Here is a 27,252-nt window from a genome sequence, read left to right as displayed (position 1 = left end):
ATCACTTGTACAGCGTGGGTGAGTTGCTCTCTGTGAGATCTGCAACCACCCACCTCAGTTGTGTGGGGGAGCAGGTGACAGATGCAAGTGCTGAGATGATGATTATAAGTTCCCTGTGATTTCCACATTGAGAACTTGAAGAAGACCAAAAAGGAGCACAGTGAGCTGGGCCGATGAGGAAGACGACTCTGATACTTATGTGGAGGGCAAGCAGGTTCATAATCTGTCCTCTTGGCCCAGTTTCATAATCTGTAAGATGATTGGGCCAAGAGGACAGATTATGAAAACAGAATATACAATCTGAAAGTGGAACAAGGGGATGCCTGGGTGGCTCAGTCAGTTAAGCAGCTTTGGCTCAGGTCATGATCCTAGGGTCCTGGGATTGAGTTCCGCATCGGGCTCCTTGCTCAGTGGGGAGCCTGCTTCTCCTTCTGCCTGCAGCTCCCCCTGTTTGTGCTCTCTCTCTCTGACAAATAAATATTTTTTTAAAAAGTGGAACAAGGACCTAAGTATCCAGAAACTCCTCCATCACATTTCTTACATGAATGAATATGAATAGTATAAATAATTCTTGGGTAATATTATATACACAGAGCACATTGTTTGATAGCCAATTGGCAAAATTCATATAGCCTTAGTATTATATCCTCAAGAGCTAAGATGCTAACAGCTGATGATGTTGAAAGAAAACCAGAAGCTTCCACAGCCCCCAGAAAGACAAAAGTACAATTAGTGGATCTCAGAGTCCTCTTAGGTCAATACCATTCTGCTCATGCTGTCTTCATTAACTACCATGATGTGACATGCCTGCCTAGTAAATAAAAGTTCCAGCTAGTAAACTCGACCTGAACATTACTACGAATGTTTAACACACCGGGGCACCTAGTTGGCTCAGTTGGTAGAGCATTTGACTCTTGAACTCGAGTCATGAGTTCAAACCCCACATTTTTAATGTAAGCATAGAGCTCACATTAAAAAAAAAAATGTTTAACACACAAGTGCACATTTTATGTTTAGGGTATTTATAAGAGAAAAAAAAACCAGCATCATTTTTCGTTCTCTTCTCAGGGTACTCTGGCTTTCAAGCTAAGCCTGGAGCCGTACAAATGGGGCTCACGTCTACAAAATGGAATCATGGCGAGGAACCTCAAGTCTGAGGTGCAGAGGTGTGACTCTGAAAACCAGTCTCAAGTAGGAATTATGTGAACCATGTGCTTTACCCACTCGGGCAGCTAGAGGTGCAGTCTAAACAGTTTAATGGAACAGGTATTGTGAATACTGCTAAATATATTCATGTTTGAAGAGGTATGAAAGCTTGCACAGAAAGGATTAACACAGCAGGCCCAAGGCTTCAACTGTTACAAGGTCCTGTTTGCAAGGTTGGCCTTTGGCTGGCATCTGGCAACTTGGCTGTTATTTATTTATTTTTTTAAAGATCTTATTTATTTATTTGACAGAGAGAGACACAGCGAGAGAGGGAACACAAGCAGGGGGAGTGGGAGAGGGAGAAGCAGGCTTCCCGCCGAGCAGGGAGCCCGATGCGGGGCTCGATCCCAGGACCCTGGGATCATGCCTGAGCCGAAGGCAGATGCTTAACGACTGAGCCACCCAGGCACCCCTGGCAACTTGGCATTTAGAGTGTTGTCTGTACCCCAACTGAATAAAGACGTCTCCCTGTACCTAGACTATGCAAACAATGTGATTTGCACCGAGCACCTGCTTTTCTCCAGGAGTCTGGAATTTGCTACATGCTAGACAGAAGTGCCTACTTGCCTGGTCCTCAGTGAGCTCTGTACGACCCTCAGGGGAGGGACAGCATTGGAAACCTGCACATAGATTCCCCCACACTTCACCTGTCTTTCCCCTTACGGTCCAACTGTGTATCCTTGCTGCATCACTCTCATAAATCTTAGCTGTGAGTACAATGATATGCTGAGTCCCATGAATTTGTCTAGAAATCTCTGGATGTGGGGGTGGCCTTGTGGGCCCCCAACAATTCCACTGCTAGTTGTTCAAAATTATGCATAGGATTATTTTGATACCTGTATTCTGAAAAGGGGGAGGAGGATGGATTTCTGTTTCTTGCTAAAAGGAGCCTCTGGGGGCGCCTGGGTGGCTCAGTCGTTAAGCGTCTGCCTTCGGCTCAGGTCATGATCCCAGGGTCCTGGGATCGAGCCCCGCATCAGGCTCCCTGCTCAGCGGGAAGCCTGCTTCTCCCTCTCCCACTCCCCCTGCTTGTGTTCTCTCTCTCGCTGTGTCTCTGTCAGATAAATAAAAAAATAAAAAAATAAAAAATAAAAATAATAAAAGGAGCCTCTGGGTCACATGTAATAGATGTGGTATCACTTAGAGTTTTTTTAAGAAAAAAAAAAGCCACAAATTTAAATGAAACCAACAAAGATAAAACAGATACAAGGATATACAATTTTGAGATTACTCTTTACAAAATGTTAAGAAAAAAATAGGGGTGCCTCTGTGGCTCAGTTGGTGGAGCATGCGACTCTTGAGCTCGGGGTTGTGTTTGAGCCCATTGGGTATAGAGATTACTTTAAAATCTTTAAAAGACAAAACAAAACACACACACACACAAAAACCACCACAATGTTAAGAAAAAAATAGAAAGTTGGGCGCCTGGGTGGCTCAGTCGTTAAGCGTCTGCCTTCAGCTCAGGTCATGATCCCAGGGTCCTGGGATCGAGCCCCACATCGGGCTCCCTGCTCCGCGGGAAGCCTGCTTCTCCTTCCCACTCCCCCTGCTTGTGTTCCCTCTCGCGCTGTGTCTCTCTCTGTCAAATAAATAAAATCTTAAAAAAAAAAAAAAAAAAGAAAAGAAAAAAATAGAAAGTGTATTTGAACTATGCAAATATCTAGAAACCACCTGAGCCTGACCAAGGGGACTCTCTGAAGATGGGCCCAGAACGTGCAGTTCTAACTGCTCCTCTCAGGTGGGTCTTACGCGTGTTTCAGCCAGAAACCACTGGCCTCTGGGTATGGGAATCATTCGGGTGGAAAGGTCTCAGGTTCTTCTTTCTTTTTTTGAGATTTTATTTATTTATTTGACAGAACGAGACACAGCGAGAGAGGGAACACAAGCAGGGGGAACTGGAGCAGGAGAAGCAGGCTTCCCGTGGAGCAGGAAGCCCGATGCGGGGCTCGATCCCAGGACCCTGGGATCATGACCTGAGCCAAAGATATGCTTAACGACTGAGCCACCCAGGCGCCCCTCAGGTTCCTATTTCAAATGAGCCCACTTCTCGGGTCCCCGATGAGCCTCAGGTTTCTCACTGAGGAGGAGGCAGAACACCTATCAGAGCAGGGCCTATGCACTGGTTGCATAGATAGCAGCAGCTGCATCCTTCCTTTCCCTATCCCTTCATCTCCATCTTCTTCCAATTCCCACTGGGCGTAGTCTCTAGGCGCACATAACCACTAAGCCTGTGCGTGGAGTCCCCACTATGGACAGAGGGACTTGAGGACACTGTGGCATCACACATCCGTACCTGAGTCTCTAGCAGTGCCTTCATTGAATGGAGGCTACATTCATGACTTGCTGAATGCAGACACCTCTCAGATGTTTGGTCAACAAGAATTGTCAAACAACGTGCACTTTGCTGGATCTGTTGGGCAGGTTCTCCCTCCCATGCTCTGGCATCTCTTGAGAGCTATGCAAGAACACTGGTGCAGGCAGCAAGCAGGACCAACTATCCAATCAGGAAGCTAAGTCCCCACCTGTTCTGTGCGGGCTGCCCTAGCCAAGACATTTTCCATCTCAACCTCAGGGTCTCATACGAATCACGAGAGCTATATTACTTAAAGGGTTTTATGACAGATACCAGGTAACTGCCAGAGTGACCTTGGGGGAAGTACGTTCAGTACTTGGTTATGCAAACTCACACAACTGTCTTGCTCCATCTTGTCTCAGGATACCAGCACCTCTCCAGGTCCCCACTCTTGGGGGCCTTCTGACTGGTATTAAGGCTTCTGGAAAATCAAGTCTTAAAAGACTAAGCCACCCCCCTTTGATACCAGGGACTTCTAAGAAATCAAGGAGCCTTCCTGCCCTTCTGGATAAAGTCTAATTGGCCAAATAGAAAAGTCTGACATCGTTTTTTTGTGCTCTTGTTTTTTAAATTGTCAATCTATTATAGCAACACCGAATCAAAAGAAAGAAAACTGTATATAATCCCACAAATCAATTGTAGATGTCCTCATGTACTATTGTTTTGCTCACCTATAGGTACATATTGGAAATAATTTGTTACCCAAATAAGTAGTGTACCACCAGGGAATGAGTTACTATGGAAGGTATAAAAAGGAAACCAGTGATCTCCTGCCCCACCCTACCCAACAGTCACACATCCCATCAACAACTTTTAACTGTTTCTATTCCAGTTCTTCCTGAGGCCATCTGTGTCATTCTGATCTTTTTTTTTTTTTTTAAGATTTTCTTTCTTTATTTGACACAGAGAGAGAGACAGCGAGAGAGGGAACACAAGCAGGGGGAGTGGGAGAGGGAGAAGCAGGCTTCCCGCGGAGCAGGGAGCCCGACGCGGGGCTCGATCCCAGGACCCTGGGATCATGACCTGAGCCGAAGGCAGATGCTTAACGACTGAGCCACCCAGGCGCCCCTGTAATTCTGATCTTTTATGGCCTATAGACTTTACTGACTTCCTGCTCTGATAAGGAATGTAGATTTGGCTCACACTGTTGCTCCTCTATTTGCTTCCAATTTCTGGTATTATTACCGTTTTATGCTCTAATTTTGGTCTCCTAAATAACCTATGTATCATATTATAGTCAAGAGGCTGCTTCCTAAGATGAGGATACAGGGATACTCCTCTCCCCACTATGTCTCTTTCCCCTTCTACTTTACAACAGCCAGAGACCATACCATTACTGTTAGTCACAGTGCTGGGAACATCATACTCTTGCCATTATGAAATCCTCCTGTCACAGCTCTGGCTTTCTTCCTTAAAAAAAGCAAAAAACAAAAACAGAAACTCAGTACCTACTGTTTATATCGTATCTATGCAAATACTGTTCAGTGAAGGGCCAATCAGAACAATCTGATTATATATCCCCCCCCTTTTATTCCAATTTCATGAGTCCTCTGCCTATTCTAAGTATTAGCATCAGGGTCAAATACATGGATCTTGGGGTACCTGGGTGGCTCAATTGGTCAAGCATCTGACTCTTGGTTTCAGCTCAAGTCGTTATCTCAGGGTCGTGAGATCAAGCCCGGCATTGGGCTCTGCACTCAGCACGGAGTCTGCTTGAGACTGTCTCTCCCTCTCCCTCTGCCTCTCCCCCCTCTTGCTCTCTCGCTAAAAAAAATCCATCTTAAAAAGAGCATCTTTATTTTTCACTTGCAATTATTTTTTGACTCACTCTTAGAATAAAACTTTCACATATTTAGTTCCCCAAATATCTGTTCTCTTTGGGCCTGGCTTCTGTTTTATCTTACATATTTTTTTTTTCTTTCATGTTGAAGGCTTTCTTCATCTTTCACATCTTGGATCCCATCCATATTGAAGAGGCTATCAAAGAAGATAGTGGTGGGTGAGACCTGTTTAATGGCATGCTTTTCTAGAGGATGAAAAGTACAAGAACCAGCTGTTAGGGTGAAGGTCCTCAGGATGCTCAAATAAGGCAGTCCTTGTTCTGGAACATAATCCACCAAATTCTCTAGTCCCCCAGACTATTTTTAGTACATAACTTCCTTCCTACTTTATTTTCTGCTTACCAACAGCCAGATACTCACTGTAAGACAAGAAAAATAGGAGAGAAGGGAGAAAATTTGGAGTTTCACAGACAGATCTTCAATTAACCCCATTTTTCTCCCCCACCTCTTGGTGTACAGCTCTGCTAGGGAGGTGTGGCGTCGACCGCTGTAGCCCTCTCTTCACATGATCCTAGCTTCAGCCTTTCCACTCTGCATCTCCAGGTGATGCTCTCATACCTTCTTTCACCTTGCTCAAATTTGCAGGTAAGGCCTCTCCCACTTTCTTCACCACTGTTGATTTGCACTTCAGCCTTTGTTTTGAAACATGCTGCTGAGCTTTTTTTTTTTTTAAAGATTTTATTTATTTGACAGAGAGAGACACAGTGAGAGAGGGAACACAAGCAGGGGGAGTGGGAGAGGGAGAAGCAGGCTTCCTGCGGAGCAGGGAGCCCGATGCGGGGCTCAATCCCAGGACCCTGGGATCATGGCCTGAGCCGAAGGCAGATGCTTAACGACTGAGCCACCCAGGCGCCCCTGAGCTGACTTTCTTAACCATCTGTGTACATGTTTTTTATGTGGTTATAACATTTTGTGTACATACTACATTGGGTTCTGTTTTCACTTCACTTGATATTTTCCATATTGCTATATCCCCAGCTCTGATTATAGTCAACCTAACTGAGCAACAAAGTTAAATTAGAGCACAATGGAGTCCTTGATATATTCAGAGTCTACTTTTAATTCCAATTAGAACCATTTCAGAAGACTTTCCATCCTCAGTCCTCCTCCAATTTGTTAACTGCTGTTTTACATTGGCTGGCTTCAGATTTCATCACTCAACACCAACTTCGTCATGCAAAGATTTCTTCTTAGATTGAGTGTTCGCGGCTTTGCATCAAGAATATCTTCCAGTACAAAAAAATAAAATAAAAAAAGAGAATATCTTCCAGTCCACTATTTCTAGGAATGTGTTACAGGAACAATGTCTGATTAAAGTTTGGGTAGTTGTTTACACTAAAAAGATTATTTGGTGGGTATAGCTACATACTGAATTTCCTAACTCCTGCTGAGAGCTTGACAAAATTTTAAATCAGTGGTATGTTCATAGCTTCTCATCTAAATGCAGACATAAACACATTTTAATGTATATACAAATTACTTGTGCTCCTTTTGGGAACTGCAGGCTCCTGGGTTTTACTGCCAGAGAATCTGATTTAGTAGATCAAGGTAAGCTTGGTAATATGCAGTTTCAAGAACACTCAGAGCAAATCTGATGCATGTGATCATCAGACCACACTGAGAGTCATACCTTTGTCAGCTGATGTCTAATGAAGGTTTGGCAGTGAGCTTCTCCATCTTTAGTATTCAACTTTCTCCCATGAGTTTTTTAATTTTGTATTGTTATGTTAATCACCATACATTACATCATTAGTTTTTGATGTAGTGTTCCATGATTCATTGTTTGTGCATAACACCCAGTGCTCCATGCAGAACGTGCCCTCTTTAATACCCATCACCAGGCTGACCCATCCTCCCACCCCCCTCCCCTCTAGAACCCTCAGTTTGTTTTTCAGAGTCCATCATCTCTCATGGTTTGTCTCCCCCTCTGATTTCCCCCCCTTCATTCTTCCCCTCCTGCTATCTTCTTTTTCTTCTTCTTTTTTTTCTTAACATATATTGCATTATTTGTTTCAGAGGTATCTCCCATGAGTTTTTTCATGTTGAATAAGGGATGTATTATAACTGAAAACCTTCCCACATTCATTACATTCATAGGGTTTTTCTCCAGTATGAATTCTCCGATGCCTAGTAAGCTGAGATCGCTGACTAAAGGCCTTTTCACAATGATTACATTCATAAGGTTTCTCGCCAGTGTGTGTTCTCTCGTGTTTTGTAAGTGTTGACCGATCATTAAAGGCTTTTCCACAGTCAATGCATTCATAGGGCTTTTCTCCAGTATGTGTTCTCTGATGTTCAATAAGGCGTGACCTCTGACTGAAGGCTTTAACACATATGTTACACTGATAGGGCTTGTCTCCAATGTGTGTTCTTTGATGCACAACGAGGGGAGACCTCTGGGTGAAAGCTTTTCCACAATGACTGCACTCATAAGGCTTCTCTCCAGTATGGGTTCGCTGATGCACAACAAGCTGTGATCGCTGCCGAAAAGATTTCCCGCAGTTATTACATTCATATGGTTTCTCTCCAGAATGAATTCTCTGATGTGAAAGAAGGTGAGAGCTCCCAGTAAAGGCTTTCCCACACTGATTACATTCAAAAGGTTTCTCTCCGGTATGAGTTCTCTGATGCTCAATAAGGTGAGAGCTCCCAGTGAAAGCTTTATCACACTGATTGCATTTATATGGCTTCTCTCCAGTGTGAATTCGCAGATGCCTAATAAGTTGAGTGCTTCGAATGAAGGACTTTCCACACTGGTTACATTTATAGGGTTTCTCTCCAGTGTGAGTCCTTTTATGTGAAACAAAGTCAGAGCTCTGGCTGAAGGACTTTCCACAATGAGTACACTCATAAGGTTTCTCTCCAGTATGAATTCTTTGATGTACAATAAGGTTAGAGTTCCACCCGAAAGATTTTCCACATTCATGACACTTATATGGTTTTTCTCCAGTGTGAGTTCGCTGATGCCTGGTAAGTTTGGAACTCTGGGTGAAGCATTTCCCACACTGGTTACATTCATAGGGCTTTTCTCCAGTGTGGGTTCTCTGATGTACGACGAGGTCATAGCTCTGGCTGAAAGACTTCCCACACTGAGTACATTCATAGGGCTTTTCTCCAGTGTGTGTTCTCTGGTGTACAACAAGCTTAGAGGCACAGCTGAAAGATTTTCCACACTGACTGCATGCATGTGGCTTCTTTCCTGTCTGAATGATGTCACAGTCAGTAAAAGATGAGGCTGTGTGGAAGGCATTACGTTCCTCCTCACATCTAAATGGTGCTTCTCTAGGATCACTTATTTCGGTTTGTACAAGGCATTCATCACGCTCATCCTGACATTCTCTAAAATGCATCGGCTTGTGTTCATTTGGAGACATGCGATGATGAACAAGGTTTCCATAGTCTGCACCGTTGCTGTTGTTCTCTGCTGAAAAAAGTCGATTATGAAATCGAAGGGAGGTACCACAGTTGAAAGAGTCACTACTGACAGTATATTCGTAAGGCTTTTTATTTCTCATTTCAACGTTTCCAAGTTTTTTCAAATAAATGCTCTGACAGAAGTCTCTAGCACTTTGGTGATTTTCATAGGGCTTCCGATCAGCCCAGCCTTTCTCATGATTAATGAAACCTGAATTCTGTTCCAACTTTTTAACATGTGAGTCAAGAGTATGGACATGTGCTCTTGTGGGTACTATTGGAGGTAGAAGGCTTATACTCAAGTAACTTCCCCCAAGGTCATGCTCACAATGTTCCCCTTGAGCAAACAGTGTCTCTGAGGTAAGTACCATTTGACTCAAAGAGTCCTCCTGGTGCTCCCTTAGCTGGTTCCTCCAATCCTGCCTTTCTCCTAATGACACCAACCAGGGGCCTTCCTCCCGTATGCAGTGTTTCATTGCTATGTGATGGAATGGTTCTTCCACAGCAAAATCCTCTTTGGAAGCTGACTCTTTCTTTTCAAATGTATTCTTCCAGTCTGAAAGAAATCCAATATACCTGAATTACTGGAGATGCATTAGAGGGGGAGGATGGGATGAAGGAGACCACCAAGTATGAGAGGTATCTCTGGGTTTGTTTCTAATCCATGGATTGTAATTTCATGCAGGATATAAAAAAAAAGGAGATGGATCAGTAAACAGGGTATCAGTGATAAAGTATAAAAAAAAGGAAAGATAATGAAGAGGTGACCCAGGAGGACTGGTCCCCAAAGAGGGAGAAGAGGAGTAAGAATAAGCAGGTAGAGATTAAAGCAGGGATCCACAAAAGAATTGGACCTAAAGATATACAGCCTTCGATAATCACAAAGATATCTACATTCTAATTGCTGGTACCTGTGAATACGGTACCTGATTTGGAAAAAGGGTCTTCGCAGGTGCAAAAATTAAGGAAATTGAGATAGGGAGAGTATCTGTGTGGGCCCCAAATGTCACCAGAAGTGTCCTTACAAGTGGGAGGTAGAGATTTGATACAGAGGTGATATGAACACGGAACACAGAGACTTGAAGATGCTGGCCTTAGAGACTGAAGTGATGTGGGCACGAGCCAAGGAATGCTGCAGCTACCAGCAGCTGGAAGAGGCAAGGAACACATTTCCTCCTGGACCCTTCCAAGGGAGCCTGACTCTATACCTTGATTTCAGCCCAACGGTATTGATTTCAGGTTTCTGGCCTCCAGAACTGTGGGAGAATCAATTCATGTTGTTTTATGCCACCCAACTGGAAATGTTACAGCAGCCACAGGAAATTAATACAGGAGCCTAACTGGTACCTCAACCTAGACTACTGACCCCAATTCTTAATCTATTTTCTGATTCTGGATCTTCAAACAGGATCCCAAACACCAACACTGACTTAATATTCTTTACACACCATTTCTACTATTTCTTCAGGCTACCCACAGAAGAAAAGCTCTTTAACCACTCTGTAACCAATGCCACAGACTTCCCAGAAAGGACTGTAGTACTTGAAGCAGCAGTTGGCCAGGCTGGGCTGCAACTGGGCTTCACTAACTGGCAACTTCCAAAGCTCATTTTCCTTGACGGTAAGCCAGGAACAAAAGTCCTTGGCTTACAAGGTTTACTTTGATGCACAAATGAACCGATGTATGAGTCCCACAGGGGGCCTGGCCTGCAGTGCACTGTTAGCACAGGTACCACTGATATGGCCACCCTTGTTATTGTTCTAACAGGGATTCCTCCCTCTGTTGAAATATTGGGCCTCTAACGAGTGGTACAGGTTCCCAGCTCAGGACCGTGCCTGGATCCTCCAAGATTCCCCCTTTACTTGTCACTCTTCCCATTTCAGTCACATAGCCACCCACGTCTAGTACTATCGAGGCCTCTGATCAAGTCCCCATGCTTCACTCTCCATGTCTGCTAAGGAGACAAGGATCCTCCATTTGGTAAAATATTAACTACACTCTGTGGCTCTCCTTTGACTTCCAGGGGGACATTTCCCTCTTGGACAAAGTCCTTATCAGAGCCCAACACCCCCCACGACCAACACTGTTCTCCTTCCCAAGATTCTGCTGTGTTCCTTTTTGGTGTTGCCTTGGAATCCCTGATGATGAGAACTTTTTCGAATGAAACAATGGCACAATGACAGGGAGTGAAAGGGTATTTGGAGACAGGAAGAAGGAAAGAAGTCTTTGGGTGGCTAAGATGTGTCCAAGATGTGCCTGGTCATTGGAAACTGGGCAAAGGAGGTCAGACATTTTATACAGTGTCTCCGTCAAAATTGCAAAATGAGGAAAACAGACTGTATGGGTCAGTTAGAAAGTAGTATCTATGATAGATGAGAAGAAAGACACTGCCCATAAACTGAATCAGAATGGCATCATTTGAAGGACCAGGGACAAGTAAAATTAGGTGACACTTCAGAGGAAAAAAATAACAGAGGCTGTGGGTGAGAGTTACAGGGTAAGAGCGAGCAGGAACACACAAGATAAACCGAACACCTCTGGCTAGGGGAATGTCAGAAGGTGGTGTGAAGGACACACATGATGTTTACCGCTCACTGAAAGCAGCCAGTTAAGAAAGGCCACATACTGCATGATTCCAACTACAGGACATTCTGGAAAAGGTAAAACTAGAAAGAGCAAAATAACCAGTGGTTTCCATGAGTTAGGGTGGAGGGACGGAAAAACAGGTGGAACACAAAGGATATTTAGGGCAATGGAACTACCTTGCATGATACTATAATGATGGAGATATGGCATTATACATTTACCCAAACCCGCAGAATGTACAACACCAAGAGTGAACCTAACGTAAACTATTGATCTCTATTGGTAATGTGTGGATACAGCTTCACCCATTGTAAGAAATATACCACAGAATACAAGATATTAATAACAGAGGAAACTGTGTGTGTGTGGTGGGTAAGGGTGATTATAGGAACTCTGTACTTTCTGCTCAACTTTCAGTAAACATAAAAGTGCTCTAATAAATAAAATTTATTAATTAAAACAAAACAACAACAACAAAATCAGAAGCAGCCCAATTAGTTGGGGTGATGAACATGTTCTAAAATTGATTAATGTGATAGATGCACATGCTGTGAATATACTAAAATCCTTTGTGTACTTTAAATGAGTGAATCGTATGGCATGTGAATTGTATCTCGATACAGCTATTAAAGAAAAAAAAAAAAAGAGTTCCAATCAGGCTGAGGACATATAAGGAGGTGGACCTATGGGATGGGAAGAGGTGGGAAAACAAGTCCAAGAACTGATTTAGTAGGAATTCTTTTGGAAGGAATAGGTCCTTGCCATTTCCTAGGATGCACAAGTTCTCACCACACCTCTGGATCATCTAGAAGTTGTAGGAATGTCCAACATAGACAAGGGATGGACACCCAAGTACAGGGGAAAGACCAGGTGTGACGGAGAGATCTGAGGAGCTGCTGCCCTGGGTGGAAGTCAGGGTGAGGGACCAAAGAAAAGAGAGGGCCCAAGGACCTGGGAATAGATGGAGAAGCTGAGGGGTGAAGATCAAAGGGAAGATGGGAACAGAAATGAACCCACACACGAGAAATGTTGGGACAACAGTGACATGTGTTTTTCATGGATTGGGGGCAGAGGGACAGGCCTATGTGGATGAGAATGTGGTTGCCTTGGATGCAAGGAAGCTCTGTGCTCCTCCTCCCCTCCTCAGACCCAGGGTTCTGCAGGAAACAATCTCACCATGTTAACTCACCAGGTCTCTGGCCTGCACTCACCTCGGGGAGGTCCCTGTCCTGCCCTCCATGGGTCTTGTCCTTGTTCCAGCCAGCTGATCACATCCGGTTTGGAAAGCAGAAGCCCTGGTCAATGGGGGAAAAACACAGGACTTTGTGCTCTGCCTAGAGGAGGAGGACTGTGTCCTCTGGCCCAGCCCTCAGTCCCTGGAGTCAGATGTGGATGGATTAGGAGGGCCCTCCACATCCCAAGGAAACTCCCAGCAAAACGCTTGGCTCCTTTCAGACAGAATGAGTGGCAATACTCAGGATCTGTATCTCGAAGGAATCCATTTCTGGAACGCTCTGATGCAGCCCAGGCATACCCTTAAGAAGAGCCAGAGCTTTGAGTCCCTGAAGCAGAAAACTGCTGTGATGGGCAGAGTTTGTCTTACCCAGAGAGACCAGGTGGCTGCAGGTCTCGAGAGTCACGTTGCGGTACAGTCTCCTCTGGGCCAGATCCAGCTGTCCCCATTCCTCCTGCGTGAAGGTCACAGCCACGTCCTTGAAGCTCACAGGTGGCTGAAACATCACCCGTGTTACCATGGGGCTCCGCCTCCCCAGCGTGGAGGTCGGGTCAGGGGGATAGGGAAGCACTGGGAGGGAGCGGACATGGGCTCAAGATGACATCTGTGAGCACTCATGGGGTTCCCACCTTTGGGATCAGACACAGACCCAGGCCCATGGTGTTTTCACTTCTCCCTGATGTCTCATCTATCACTGGTCACACTAGTGCTTCTGATTTTTTGTAGTAGGAAACAATAGGAACCCCACTCGGAGATCCCCACCCATAGCTTCTCTACAAAAATCACAGATTTGAAGTCAAGGAGCTTGTTCTAAATCAGGGATCAGCAACCTTTGGCCCACAGGACAAATCAGGGCTATGGGCGTGTGTGTATGTGTGTGTATGTGTGTGTGTGTGTGTGTGTGTAATTTATTTATTTATTTGACAGAGGGAGAGAGAGACAGCAAGAGAGGGAACACAAGCAGGGGGTGTGGGAGAGGGAGAAGCAGGCTTCCCGCTGAGCAGGGAGCCCGATGCGGGGCTCGATCCCAGGACCCTGGGATCATGACCTGAGCTGAAGGCAGACGCTTAACGACTGAGCCACCCAGGTGCCCCAAGGGCTATGGTATGTTTTTAGAAGGCTAATGCCATGAGCTGAATTGTTTCCCCTCAACCTCACATGTTGAGGGCCTACCCCCCAAAGTGACTGTATTTGGAGACAGGGAATTTATAGAAGTAATTAAGGCTAATGGAGGTCATAAGGGCAGGGCTCTCATGCGATGAAATTGGTATCCTTATAAGCAGAAGAGGTGACACCAGGGGCCTCGCTCCCTATCGTGTGAGGATCCAGAGAAGGTGCCATCTGCAGGTCAGGAAGAGAGTCCCCACTAGAAAGCAACACTGCTGGCACCTTGATCTTGGATTTCCAGTTTCCAAAATTTTGAGAAGATAAATGTCTGTTGCTTAATACCACCCAGTGGTATTTTGTTATGGCAGCACGAATGGACTAACACAGGTAAGAATTGAATTTTACATTTTTAAACGACTATGTGAATAAAGAATGAGACAAAGACTGTGTGTGGCCCACAGAGCCTAAAACAGTTCCTACCTGGCCCTTTACAGAAAGCGCTGGGTCAAGCCTGCTCTCAAAGAAGGCTGAGAGGCAAATAGCCATGTGTCCTGGCCTTGGGGGGCCAGGCCTGAGTTGGCATCTCAGCTTCACGACTTACTTGATGGACACATGGACACATCCCTGAACTCCTCTGGCATGAGTTGCCCTCCCTCATGAAGACAGCCCCCTGCATCGGGGAGTCTCACAGGACATGAGGGGAAGTAACCCCCTGGCACCCAGGAAGCACAAAGACAATGTGTGTGGTGTTGTGACGCTACATGAGGTCAGGGACCCGCCCCTTGCCCCACTATGTGCTGCACTGTGAGCCATCTAAGGGCAACTGTGGCACTTTAAGGGGACACTCTGGGCTGCCCTCATGAGTAGTCTTAGTGAGGGTCAAGGGCCCAGGGTGGCTGAATGGGGTATGGACGCTTAGTTCTGCCCATCCTCAAGAGCCTGCTGTGCAGCCATCACAAAGTCTGAGCCCGAGACCTGTCCCAGGGAACCAGGTGTGGAAGACGCATGTTCAGTCTGGTCCTAGGAGCTCCTGGTTCATCCATACAGGGTAGGTGCTTTATCTACAGAGAGCCTTTGGCTTTCACATGAAGGCACAGGGCAGCATTACAGTGCCCTCATGTGCTGGCCTGAGGAGGTGGGTGCTATTCCTGGACCCATTTTTATAGCTAAGGAGACTGAGGCAAAGAGAGAAAAGGTCTCTAACTCACCTGCGATGGGACCACGTTGAGAATGTGCTTCCATTTCCTCCTCATACCTGAAGAAGCTGTCGTGAGCAGGGCAGAGGTCCTCAGGAGGCAGGGCTGGTGAAGCAGGGAACAATTAGGAATTCAGCCCCACCTCAGTAAGCCCACATGACTGAGCCCACTCTCAACCCCTGACAAAGGAGAGGGCTGCCAGCGCCATCTGAGGAACATTCCCTTAGAGTATGAGGAGTTGGGAGACAGGGCTCTGACCAAGTGCCTTAAGAAGTCCAAGGCTCTGAGGTCAGCTGTGGCAGCCAAGCCAGTTTTCCAGATGTGGAATGGGCCAGCCTGCCCAGATCTGAGCCTAGGGATGGACCTGGGCTATCCCAGGCTCAAGGAAGATGCCCAGGCACATGTGCGTATATCTGAACTGTGAGCCCACAGATACACAGCCATCCCTCAACACCCAGATAATGGACTGGCCAGTTTTTCCTGTCATTTCAAGAGACTAAATCGGGGGAGGTAGAAGCAGAGTTAAGACAACGGTACAATTTTAAAATATCCCAATGAACCATCAGCTAATCTCTCAAGAAAACTGTACAATTTTTGAATACCAGTGAAACATAAGCTGGCTTCCAAAAAAAAAAAAAAAGATGCACAATTTTTTAAGTATCCCAGTAAAACATCAGCTGGTTTCCAAAAATGGGGTTGGAGGGGATGGGGACAAGGAGGATGAAAATCCCCAAGAGGACAGCTAAGAGCACTCTGTTGGGGGGTGCTGTCCCAGGTGCGCACTCCCCAAAGCCACTCTGAAGGTGCAGGATGCTGCCCCATTGTGTGTGGGGGGGCACACCTATCATCTGATACTTTACTGGACTTTGTCATTGCTTCCCACGCTCTACTTATCTAATAGCTTGGCTGCAGTCCTGTCACTGTCCCACTGAGACAGCCAGGCAAAAATCCTGCCACATCCTGCCTTAAACCCTTCCCCGTATTTACCTCCTGCTCACCCACTTGTATCAAAAGCACATCTACACCTGTGTGCACACACACCATCTATCTAGTCACTGGTCACTCCAGACGAACCAACATTCCAGAAATGTATGCTGCGTTCGTGCATTTGTTCACACGGAGCTACTGCTCATTCTGCCAGACAGCATCTTTCATTTGTATGGTGCCATCCAGGTCACAGAGAACCTGGGACCCTCACCCCTTTGAAACAGAACAGGTATCATCTGGGCTGGAAGCCCAGGGAAATCCAGGCCTCTCATTCGTTGCTTCCAGGAGGCAGACACTTGCTATTCTCCCAGGACTGAATGCTGGCATTTTTCTTATTCCACTTTCTCTGTAAAACTCATTTCCCTGGAGAATCAAGAATCAAGTCACATATCAGGGCAAGTGCGCTCTCTCCATGCCTCACGTTTTTGGCAGTTCTCACCTTTGCCTTCAAATGTTTGGGTCAGTTCCTCAACCAGTGTCATCTCTTTGAGCTTGTCCAGGTGCTGGGGTTTCTCTTAGGTCCTGAGCTCCCGGGAGAGCGTGCTGGGGGCCACTCCTGGCCAGAGCCAGCAGGCGCACGGTGCCTACAGATGGGCGGGGACCTCAACACCTGCAGCTGCTAAAACCACAAAAGCCCCAGAGGCAGCTTCCCACTGTGCTCTCTCGTTTCCAAGACAATCTGTTTTGAGAACTCTACTGCTTCCAACACAGCTGGGGTCTGAGAACTCCTTTCCCACACTTAATTCTGCAGACACTCTTTTCTGGCCATCACCTTCATGGTGGGTCCCAACCTCTCTTTGTCACACAAACCTAATATCCTTCAGGCAAAACGAGCACTCAAGTCCTCTGAGAATCACTACAGAAAGGAGAGTGCTGGGCTACCTGAGTGGCTCAGTCAGTTAAGCGTCCTACTCTTGATTTCAGTTCAGGTCATGATCTCAGGGTCGTGAGACTGAGCACCGCGTCAAGCCTATGTGTTGGGCTCTGCGCTGGGTGTGGAGCCTGCTTAAGATTCTTTCTCTCCCTCACCCTCTGTTCCCTCCCCTCCCTCCCCCTGCATGCACTCTCTAAAAATAAATAAATAAATAAACTTTTAAGCAAGCAAGCAAATAAATAAACAAATAAATAAATAGAGGAAAGTGCTGAGTAGCCAGTTCACTACTGAAGCAGAAGACAATGGCTTCAAAATGCAGGGTTGTCTCTTAGCTTGGCACTCAGGCCAGTACAGACAAGGCAGCAATAACCATGCAAGAAATGGAATGCCAGAATGATTCGAACAGCTGTCAAATAAGAAATTTTTGGGGGGGGGGGAACATTTGTATCCCACTAAAAAACGTTTAAGGCAGAACATAAGTCTGTGACAAAATGTTCAACTTTCAACTTTTAGAGCTGGTGTACACATTTACCTGACTCCCAGCATTAACTTAAAAGAACAGAACCACCCCCATACCAAAAAAGGTAAAAGTTCCATCCATCCACAATGACGCTGGAATGTCCACACTGTCCACAGCACACACCTAACATATGAGCGTGCACAACAGGTCAACCCAGCAGGCCTGGGTGGTCCATGCCCCACACATTCCAAAGGAAGGCCTGTTCCCTGACCAGCTGCTGGGAGGTAACCTCTGAGCCCCTGGGGAGATCCTACCTGATAAAATGTCTGTTTGCCTGGGGACACCCCTACAAAGTGAGTCTCAGGCTCAACTAAAGGACCCACAAAGAGAAACATCTCCAGGAAGTGTGAGAAAGTTGGCCCTTTCTGGACAGCAGTGGTTCTCAACTGGGGGCAGATCTGCCCTCAAGGGACATCTGGGAACGTCTGAAGACATGTGGTTGTCACAACTTGCAGAGGCCTGAGTAGAAGTAAGAGGCAGTACTCAACATTTCCCCTACCAGAGGATGACTCCGCTTCCAACATCAACACTGCCAAGGCTGAGAAGCCGCTCTACAAGGGCAAGGCCGCGTCCCAGGAGCACCAGGACTCCAGCTCTGGGCCGATCTCACAGATTAGCAGAGCTGCAGGAAATCTGGCTCACTCAGCCCTCCTTATTTTCATCATCTTCTCTTCCTGAGTAAGATGGAAAACTCAGAAGCTACTCAGGACAGAAATGACAGCAAACTTTGAGGACACTCACCTCTCACTCACCGGAAGGAGAACCCACACAAAAGGCTGTCGCACACCAGAATGCCACTAAACCTGTGTCCACACCATCCTTTCCTCGTCTGCCCGTGGCACAGGGCACCTGTCTCACCTGATCCCCCTTTGCACACTGATTAGGGTTTTGCAAAATTTTTGACCATGTCTGTGGTTGGCTGACTAATGGCCCCCAAAAGATTTCCATGTGCTAGTCCCCAGATCTTGTGAATATGTTACCATGCAGGCAAAAGTGACTCTGGAAACATGATTTAGTTCAGAATCTTGAAATGGGGAGATTCTCCCGGATTTTCTGGTGGGCCTGATGTCAACACAATGATCCTGATAAAGAGGGAGGTAGGAGGGTCAGGGACGGAGGAGAGGTGATGGCAAAAGTAGAGCTCCTGGGCCACAAACCTACACATGGTCTCTACCTGATGCACTGCAGACCACTCACGTATGTACTTCCTAACCTGGAAATGTTTGACTCTCTGATCTTCACATGTGTATTGAAAATACAGGAGGTTGAGCTGGGACACCTGAAGTCCTTCTTGACCCCTCCTTCACTCTCACTTGTCACATTCAGTTAGTTACAAAGACCCAGGGTCCCCACGTTTCAAATATCATGTGCCTCTCCACACCCTTGGTCTCTGATGTCTGGCCTAGCCATTGCTTTTTGCTTGGCTTACTGGAGAAGATCCGACTGGGTCCTATGGCCTGTCTTTCCCCTTTCTCCCAGCAAGCCAGAGGGACCACGGTAGATTGCAGCTTCTGTCACTGTGTGGCAGCTTCCCACTGTCCTCAGGTTAAAGTTCAAATTCCTCCACAAGCTCTGGAAGTTACTTTCTGGATTAAAAGTACACACATGGAGCGCTGGTTCAGACAATGAGTTGGGAAAAACCCAGTCTTTTCTCCTGAGTTTCTCCTTTACTCCAATATTCCTAACACTTCTGACCCTTCTGCTCACCAAATGTGTGGGTTTTTTCCTCATACCAAACACTTCTCTGTGACACCAGCAGATCATATCTCACTGGTTAAGGGCTCACTTCCACAAGACAGCCCCACCCACTTCAGATGCCAATCACAAGGAGCAGGTCCCCAGGTTACCCACAACTTCTGACTTAGCTACAAAGTGAAGATTCCCATGACCTCCTCTTCCTTGGATCCAATTATTTGCTGGAGTGGCTCACAGAACTCAAGGGAACATATACACCTGCCAGTCTATTAAAGTATATGATAAAGGATACAGACGAACAACTAGATAAAGAGATACATGGGGTGAGGTCCGGGAGTTTCCCGAGTGTAGGAGTTGGGGTGTCACCTTCCAGGAGTGTAGACGTCCCTCTGCCCCTCCCTCAACTCATGCTTGTTCTCTCCCTCTCTCACTCATATAAATAAATAGAATCTTTTTTTTTTTTAAAGATTTATTTATTTATTTGACAGAGAGAGAGACAGCGAGAGAAGGAACACAGCAGGGGGAGTGGGAGAGGAGAAGCAGGCTCCCCGCTGAGCCGGGAGCCCGATGGAGGGCTCGATCCCAGGACCCTGGGACCATGACCTGAGCCAAAGGCAGACGCTTAACGACTGAGCCACCCAGGCGCCCCTAAATAAATAAAATCTTAAAACAAAACAAAACAAAACATGCAAGAGACACAGCAGGGACAAAAAGCAGCACTGGTATCTCTATGAATGAGCAGAAAGTAAAGCAAAGTGTTGGTGGATGTGGGGTCTGGTTTCTGCAGCATCGGAGGATGAGCCATGCTCTAGGCTGGGCTTTGCCAGAGCAATGGCCTTAATCTTAAACCAGAGCCACAGTCCCCCTTACCTTACTTGCTGACAAATCGGCTGACAAACCCTTCCACGGATGAGCAAGCTGCTTGCCTGGTGTATTAGTTTCCTGTGGCTGCTGTAACAACCTGCCACAAGCACAGTACCTTAAAACAACAGAAATTTATTCTCTTACAGTTCTGGAGGCCACAAGCTTTTCTGCTGCCGCTTTTCTTATTTATTGCTTTTTATCTCTGTGATTTGTTCTGAGAAGTGGGTAAGCTGAGACTTTAAAACCTCTAGGAGGGCCTTCTTAAGTCATCATTTTCTTTTAAAAAGTCACCAACAGATAAATGCAAAGAGTCTGAATAGCTAAGGCACAAACAAGGGAACAAACATTCAGGAAGCTGTCCAGCCTCACCAGAAAGGAAGACTGAAGTGTGGTGACAAGAGCTATTGTGAAGGGAATTTGTTACAAATGCAAAGCAATGCATAACAACAGGCAATGCATAACAACAGGCAATGCATAACAACAGTCTGAATTATCAAGAGCCTGATTACAGGAATCCCACCATCAAAAAGACAGAACAGGGGCGCCTGGGTGGCTCAGATGGTTAAGCGTCTGCCTTTGCCTCAGGTCATGATCCCAGACCCTGCTCAGCGGGAAGCCTGCTTCTCCCTCTCCCACTCCCCCTGCTTGTGTTCCCTCTCTCGCTGTGTCTCTCTGTCAAATAAATAAATAAAAATATTAAAAAAAAAAAAGACAGAACAAGTTTTAAGTATAAAGATATTGATAAAATGATAGTAAAAAAAAAAAAAAAGGATGTGGCCTAAACTTTAGTGCAATATCACTAAGAGAAAGACATTTTTTAGGGATAAAAGTTGGGCTGTAGGCTGGGCGCCTGGGTGGCTCAGTTGGTTGGGCAACTGCCTTCGGCTCAGGTCATGACCCTCCCCCCTCTCATGTACTCGCTCTCTCTCATTCTCTCTCTCTCAAATAAATAAATAAAATCTTAAAAAAAAAAAAAAAAAGTTGGGCTGTAGGAAGATATAATAATCTTGACCATTCATCTGCCCAACAGATACTATAGCAAAAATATAAAGCAAAAACTTGGTAACATAAAGATGAAAAAACCACATGGGAAACGTCAACCTACATTTTATTTTTTTTAATTTATTTATTTGTCAGAGAGAGAGAGAGAAAGCATAGCAGGGGAAGCAGCAGGCAGAGGGAGAAGCAGGCTCCCTGCTGAGCAAGGAGCCCGATGCGGGACTCGATCCCAGGACCCTGGGATCATGACCTGAGCCGAAGGCAGACGCTTAACCGACTGAGCCACCCAGGTGTCCCACGTCAACCTACATTTTAGAATTTGACTGATTAAGAAGACAAATTAGAATATAAAATAAAATTTATATAAATTTAAATTATTTAAAATATAATGTCAAGCTGAATTGTATATACAGTTTTTTATTTACACACTTGTGTGCTAGATAGAACTGCTTGGTTTGCCCAGGGAAAATAAACCGTATTGTCCCCATTTTGTGGATGAGGCAACTGAGGCAGAAAGAGCTTGAATAAAACTTAGTCAAGGCCTCATGGCTGAGGACGAGGAAGCCAGGAGCTCTACAGCCCACTGCCTTGAGCACACTGCCATCCTGGTTCTCTGCCTCTCCCTCTGGGACACCCTTGCCCAGCCCACTGCCCCTGCCCTCTTCCTTGAATCCTCCATCAAGGACCCACCTCTCAGCCTCTCTCACTCAGGAGCTCTGCACGATCTGCCTCAGGCTACGGGCCACCCTCTCTGCCTGACCCTGATGGTTTCTGAGTCCTGGGTGGTATGAGACTGTCTCTATTGCACCCACAGCAACCAATCCATGTTCACACTCACCCTTCCCGCCCCTCTCACTATTATCTGATCTGTGCAGATAACACTGCCTCTTAATTCACTCCAATCAGTGGCCGTAGACCTCACCACCTTCCTGGCACACAGACTCCTCTAAGCCCACACCGTCCCAAATGGCTCCCTTCAATTTCTCAGGGGAGAGACTTTCCTTCTGATCGAGTAAACTCCTGCATCCCAGTGCCCCCCCCAGCTACTTCCATGCTCCTGTTCCTCACAGCTAGGCCCTCAGAGCAGCCAACACTCCAGTCCCCCCGTCTTCACCCTGTCCATCCTCTCTCTGCCCTCTCACTCCTAAACACACACACTACAAATGTACACCACACGCAAGGAAGCTGACCAAGATCCTGTATCCATCCGTCTTGTTCCGACACTCCTGCCCATCCCTGGGCAGTCTCCTACTGCCTGTGACCATTTCCACCCTCCCAGCCTCTCCTTCCTTGTCTGGAGGAATCTGAGGGCAAGGGCTGGGAAAGCTACTCTGCAGTCACACTGCCTGCTTTCCAAGTCCCAGCTCCACCACTTGCCTCTGTAATTCCTAGTTCTTAAACAGACCTCCTTAACCTCCCTAGGCCTCAGTTTCTTCTTCTGTAGACATCTGGGAGAATAGCTGGTCTTGTGTCATGGTGCTGCTGCGATTAAATGAGTCGCATTTATAGAGCTTAATGTCATACTGACACACAGGACACAGCAGACTTAGTCACATCGATTATACTTGAACATAAAAGCCCCCTTCTATTCCTCATGCTGGACCTGAGAAGGGGCTGGTGTGGCAGAGTCCCTCGGTCTGCAGGGCTGGGGCGGAGGCTGCTTTCTCCTTCCTTTTCCAGTTTGCTCTTTCCCTGCCTGTGGGGTGGGGTCTCAAGTGCTGCCCCAGGCTTCATGTTCAGCCCAGACCTCCCTGCCCCTGCCATTTCCTCCTCTATTTCCAGTCCTACATCCCATAGACGCCTCAACTCAACACATCTGGGTGACCAGGAATTCTCTCTGTGACCTCCATCCTAGTTCCTCACTAGAAATGGAAACTCAGAGTCCTCCTCAGCTATTCCCACTCCCTTTGCACTCTCTCTTGCACTGAGTCATTTCTACAGCCAGATGCTTCTACTCTGAGGCTCTTTGAAATCCAACTCCAAGCCCTTACGCACAGGACAGCTTCACGTCCCGGCTCTTTACACCTCCAGCCCCTCTCTCACCCAGCCCCTAACACGGGGGCTCTTTACACCTCCAGCCCCTCTCTCACCCAGCCCCTAACACGGGGGCTCTTTACACCTCCAGCCCCTCTCTCACCCAGCCCCTAACACGGGGGCTCTTACACCTCCAGCCCCTCTCTCACCCAGCCCCTAACACGGGGGCTCTTTACACCTCCAGCCCCTCTCTCACCCAGCCCCTAACACGGGGGCTCTTTACACCTCCAGCCCCTCTCTCACCCAGCCCCTAACACGGGGGCTCTTTACACCTCCAGCCCCTCTCTCACCCAGCCCCTAACACGGGGGCTCTTTACACCTCCAGCCCCTCTCTCACCCAGCCCCTAACACGGGGGCTCTTTACACCTCCAGCCCCTCTCTCACCCAGCCCCTAACACGGGGGCTCTTTACACCTCCAGCCCCTCTCTCACCCAGCCCCTAACACGGGGGCTCTTACACCTCCAGCCCCTCTCTCACCCAGCCCCTAACACGGGGGCTCTTACACCTCCAGCCCCTCTCTCACCCAGCCCCTAACACGGGGGCTCTTACACCTCCAGCCCCTCTCTCACCCAGCCCCTAACACGGGGGCTCTTACACCTCCAGCCCCTCTCTCACCCAGCCCCTAACACGGGGGCTCTTACACCTCCAGCCCCTCTCTCACCCAGCCCCTAACACGGGGGCTCTTTACACCTCCAGCCCCTCTCTCACCCAGCCCCTAACACGGGGGCTCTTTACACCTCCAGCCCCTCTCTCACCCAGCCCCTAACACGGGGGCTCTTACACCTCCAGCCCCTCTCTCACCCAGCCCCTAACACGGGGGCTCTTTACACCTCCAGCCCCTCTCTCACCCAGCCCCTAACACGGGGGCTCTTTACACCTCCAGCCCCTCTCTCACCCAGCCCCTAACACGGGGGCTCTTTACACCTCCAGCCCCTCTCTCACCCAGCCCCTAACACGGGGGCTCTTTACACCTCCAGCCCCTCTCTCACCCAGCCCCTAACACGGGGGCTCTTTACACCTCCAGCCCCTCTCTCACCCAGCCCCTAACACGGGGGCTCTTTACACCTCCAGCCCCTCTCTCACCCAGCCCCTAACACGGGGGCTCTTTACACCTCCAGCCCCTCTCTCACCCAGCCCCTAACACGGGGGCTCTTACACCTCCAGCCCCTCTCTCACCCAGCCCCTAACACGGGGGCTCTTTACACCTCCAGCCCCTCTCTCACCCAGCCCCTAACACGGGGGCTCTTTACACCTCCAGCCCCTCTCTCACCCAGCCCCTAACACGGGGGCTCTTTACACCTCCAGCCCCTCTCTCACCCAGCCCCTAACACGGGGGCTCTTTACACCTCCAGCCCCTCTCTCACCCAGCCCCTAACACGGGGGCTCTTTACACCTCCAGCCCCTCTCTCACCCAGCCCCTAACACGGGGTATCAACGAACACAACCAATACCGGCACCTCAACACCGCAGACGCAGAGTTTGCTGGTGCTCTACCTGGACTGCCTCTAATTCTTTGTTCCCTCGGAAAACATGCACTTTGTCTTCAAACTGAGTCCAAGATCACGTACCAGTGGAAGAAAACGTGTCCAAGTTCTAGGCTGGGCTGGACGCTGGGGAAAAGAAAGCCTCACTTGCCGGGGCCGCTGCCAGCAGGCTCTGGGCTACCAGCTGCCGCACGGAGCGCCTCCGGGGTAGGCGGCGTTAACGAGCCGAGGGAGGAAAAAAAGACGCGTCTGGGTGGGCAGGCCCCAGATTCCCATATGCCGGCCTGAAACCCCCAACAGCTGGCCTCCTTTGCAGCAGGAGGGCTTCCGTCCCGGAGTAGGAGAACCTCAGACAAGGTCCCATCCAGCCGCGCTCAGCTGCAGGGGGGTCCTGGCTGCACAAGCTTCCTCCCGGTCTCTGCAGCCGGAGGGACTCGCATGTGACAGGCCCATGCGCAGCCCGGCGGGAGAAGGGACCTCCTCCGGCGCGGCGCAGGTCACCGCGGCCCGCCCTGGCCCCGCCCAGCCGGCAGCTGCGCCTCCACGCCCGTCCCGGGTTTCAGGCTCACCTGAGCGCGCGGGGCAATGGCGGTGCTTCCGGTGGGCGGCGGAAGTGCGCGCGCTCGGCGCAACCAACTGCAAGTCCCAGAAGGCAGCGCGGCGGCGGCGGCGGCCGTTTCTCCCTGACTGCGTCGGGGGCGGGGTGTCTCGTCCCCGGCGGCGGCCTGACACTCGTTATAGCGGCTCGTGTTATGGTGCAGACGGTTGTTCTTCTTAGGCTGTGCTCCGTGGAGTGCCTCTCCCCGCAGCCCGGGTTCACGACGCGACTCACTCTCCGAGGCCGCGACGCCAGAATGGCCGGCGTCGGCGACCCGCGTCGAGGCCTGGGTTCGTGTCGGAACTGCGCTCGGCCGCACCCTTTCCTGCTCGGCCTTTCAGTCACCTCGACCCGCTGTGGGAGTGAACGCAGACGCCTTGAAGGGGGCTAGGAACGGCTGTCGGCGCAGAACCCGCTACAGCGAGGCAGTCCGCAGCCATCCAGGGGAGCGGCCGGTGTCGAGTGTGGAAGCCGAGAGCGGCTAGCTATGAGCGGGCCTCCTGGGTTTAGGGTTGCTTAGGGGAGAATTATTTTGCTTTCTCCGGTTGGCCCTAAGTGGGACGGGCAAAAAATAAAAAATAGGGGAGCTGGCAGTTAGTGACCAAGTCCTGTTCGGGCCCTCTTGCTGCAGAGGTTATGGGTCCGTCCTGTTCCATGTGGTCTGTTGCTGAGTGTGCTGTCTCACTGCGTTGTGGGGTCAGAGTCTGAGACCCGCCAGCAGCTGACCCACCCCGGCTCTCAGAAGGGAGACCACAGGAACCTTCCCGGGCCGGCGGAAGCCACTCTGGATCTGCGCAAACCTCGTAAGCTCCTCAGTTGTTGTTCCCTTGTGTCTGGGGTGCTCCTGTGACCAGCCCTCCTTGCTTGGACTCTTCCTGGGGCTGACCCAACGGCCGTCATCTTCTTAAGTACTTCATGCTTGTTAGCAGCACCCTGCCATTTGTAGATTCTTCAGGAAGTCTGGAATATAGCTTCCAAAGGGAGAACCTTGACGAGTGGGCTCGTGCCTCTTGCCGTGTTACTGAATTAGGCAAGGGCATTCTGGCCAAGGAGAAGTGACACATCTGCTGGGGGCTCCTGGGGAAGTTCCCTTCAAAAATGGCCATAAGACACTAGTATGTCCTCTTTGATTGTCTCTGGACAGTGTTGTCTGCGTATCATGTGTAGAACAGTACTGCCATGTCAGCACTTGAGGAGGCCCAAGAGGCAACGTCGACATGCTGAGAATGGCAGAGCAGAAAGATGGAAAGAACCAGAGTTGGTAATGGGATCCTCTTGGAGTCACTGCGTCAATTAATATTGCCTGTGTCCACCCTGGGACTTTTCCTTATGACATCATAAATGACCTTGGTTTTATTATGGGAAAAAAAAATTTTTTTTTTTAACAAAAAAGATTTTATTTATTTGACAGAGAGCACAAGCAGGGGGCGCCACAGGCAGAGGGAGAAGCAGGCATCCCGCTGAGCAGAGAGCCCGATGCGGGCCTCGATCCCAGGCCCTGGGATCGTGACCTGAGCCAAAGGCAGACGCATAACCAACTAAGCCACCCAGGAATCCCAATTATGGAAAATTTCAAACATATAAGAGTAAGGCAAATAGTGTGATTAAAACCCATGCTTCCCTCCATGCATTTATCCAACTTCATTTACTGTCATCATTCGGCTTTTTAAATTTAATCTTATCCCCACTTGCTCCCAGCCACCACCGGGTTATTTTGAAGCAAATCCCGTATCATTTCACTCATAAATACCTAAGATTCTATCTGTAAAAGAGAATGATTTTTGGTAGAATAGGAAAATCCATAGAGAAAGTAAATAAGTGGTTGCCTAGGGCTGGGGAAGTCTGAGGGAAAACATGAGTGATTGCTACATGGATATCAGTTTTTTTGGGGGGTGACGAAAATGTTCTAAAGTTGATGGTAGTGATGGTAAAACTATATTAAAAACCATTGAATTGTACACTTTAAATGGGTGTATGTGAATTATGTCTCACTAAGACTAAAAATCAGTACATATGGGGGTGGGAAGATGGGTTAGCCTGGTGATGGGTATTGAGGAGGGCACGTTCTGCAGGGAGCACTGGGTATTATGCACAAACAATGAATCATGGGACACTACATCAAAAACTAATGATGTAATGTACGGTGATTAACATAACAATTAAAAAAAAGAAAAAAAGAAAAATCAGTACATAAAGGGGCACCTGGGTGGCTCAGCCAGTTAAAGCATCTGCCTTCTGCTCAGGTCATGATCCCAGGGCC

General features: G+C 48.1%; 1 protein-coding gene and 1 long non-coding RNA gene across 8 annotated transcripts in view; one reads left to right on the top strand and one right to left on the bottom strand.

The window, feature by feature from the left end:
• Positions 1-25,061, bottom strand: part of ZNF544 (zinc finger protein 544) — a 29,025-nt gene extending 3,964 nt beyond the window's left edge. For 2 of the 7 annotated variants that reach the window (XM_036074206.2, XM_036074342.2), the window contains exons 1-6: positions 24,479-24,957; positions 14,950-15,042; positions 13,004-13,130; positions 12,612-12,695; positions 9,183-9,370; positions 4,891-4,969 (exon numbers count right to left, since the gene is read on the bottom strand). In XM_036074206.2, coding sequence (XP_035930099.1) covers positions 4,934-4,969; positions 9,183-9,370; positions 12,612-12,695; positions 13,004-13,130; positions 14,950-14,994 — 480 coding nt within the window. In that variant the 5' untranslated portion in view covers positions 14,995-15,042; positions 24,479-24,957 and the 3' untranslated portion in view covers positions 4,891-4,933. The other 5 variants (XM_036073696.2, XM_078062895.1, XM_078062896.1 and 2 more) reach the window with 5 other exon arrangements.
• A 594-nt stretch (positions 25,062-25,655) lies between these two features.
• Positions 25,656-26,959, top strand: LOC144380238 (uncharacterized). The gene is made up of 2 exons (XR_013444207.1): positions 25,656-25,795; positions 26,137-26,959. It is a non-coding gene; the product is annotated as an uncharacterized LOC144380238 (long non-coding RNA).
• Positions 26,960-27,252: the final 293 nt, after the last annotated feature.

This window comes from Halichoerus grypus, chromosome 15, assembly GCF_964656455.1.
Source record: "Halichoerus grypus chromosome 15, mHalGry1.hap1.1, whole genome shotgun sequence".
NCBI classification, from domain to species: Eukaryota; Metazoa; Chordata; class Mammalia; order Carnivora; family Phocidae; genus Halichoerus; species Halichoerus grypus.
Note: the sequence above shows the minus strand (reverse complement) of the source record. Positions and strands in the feature narration are given on the sequence as shown.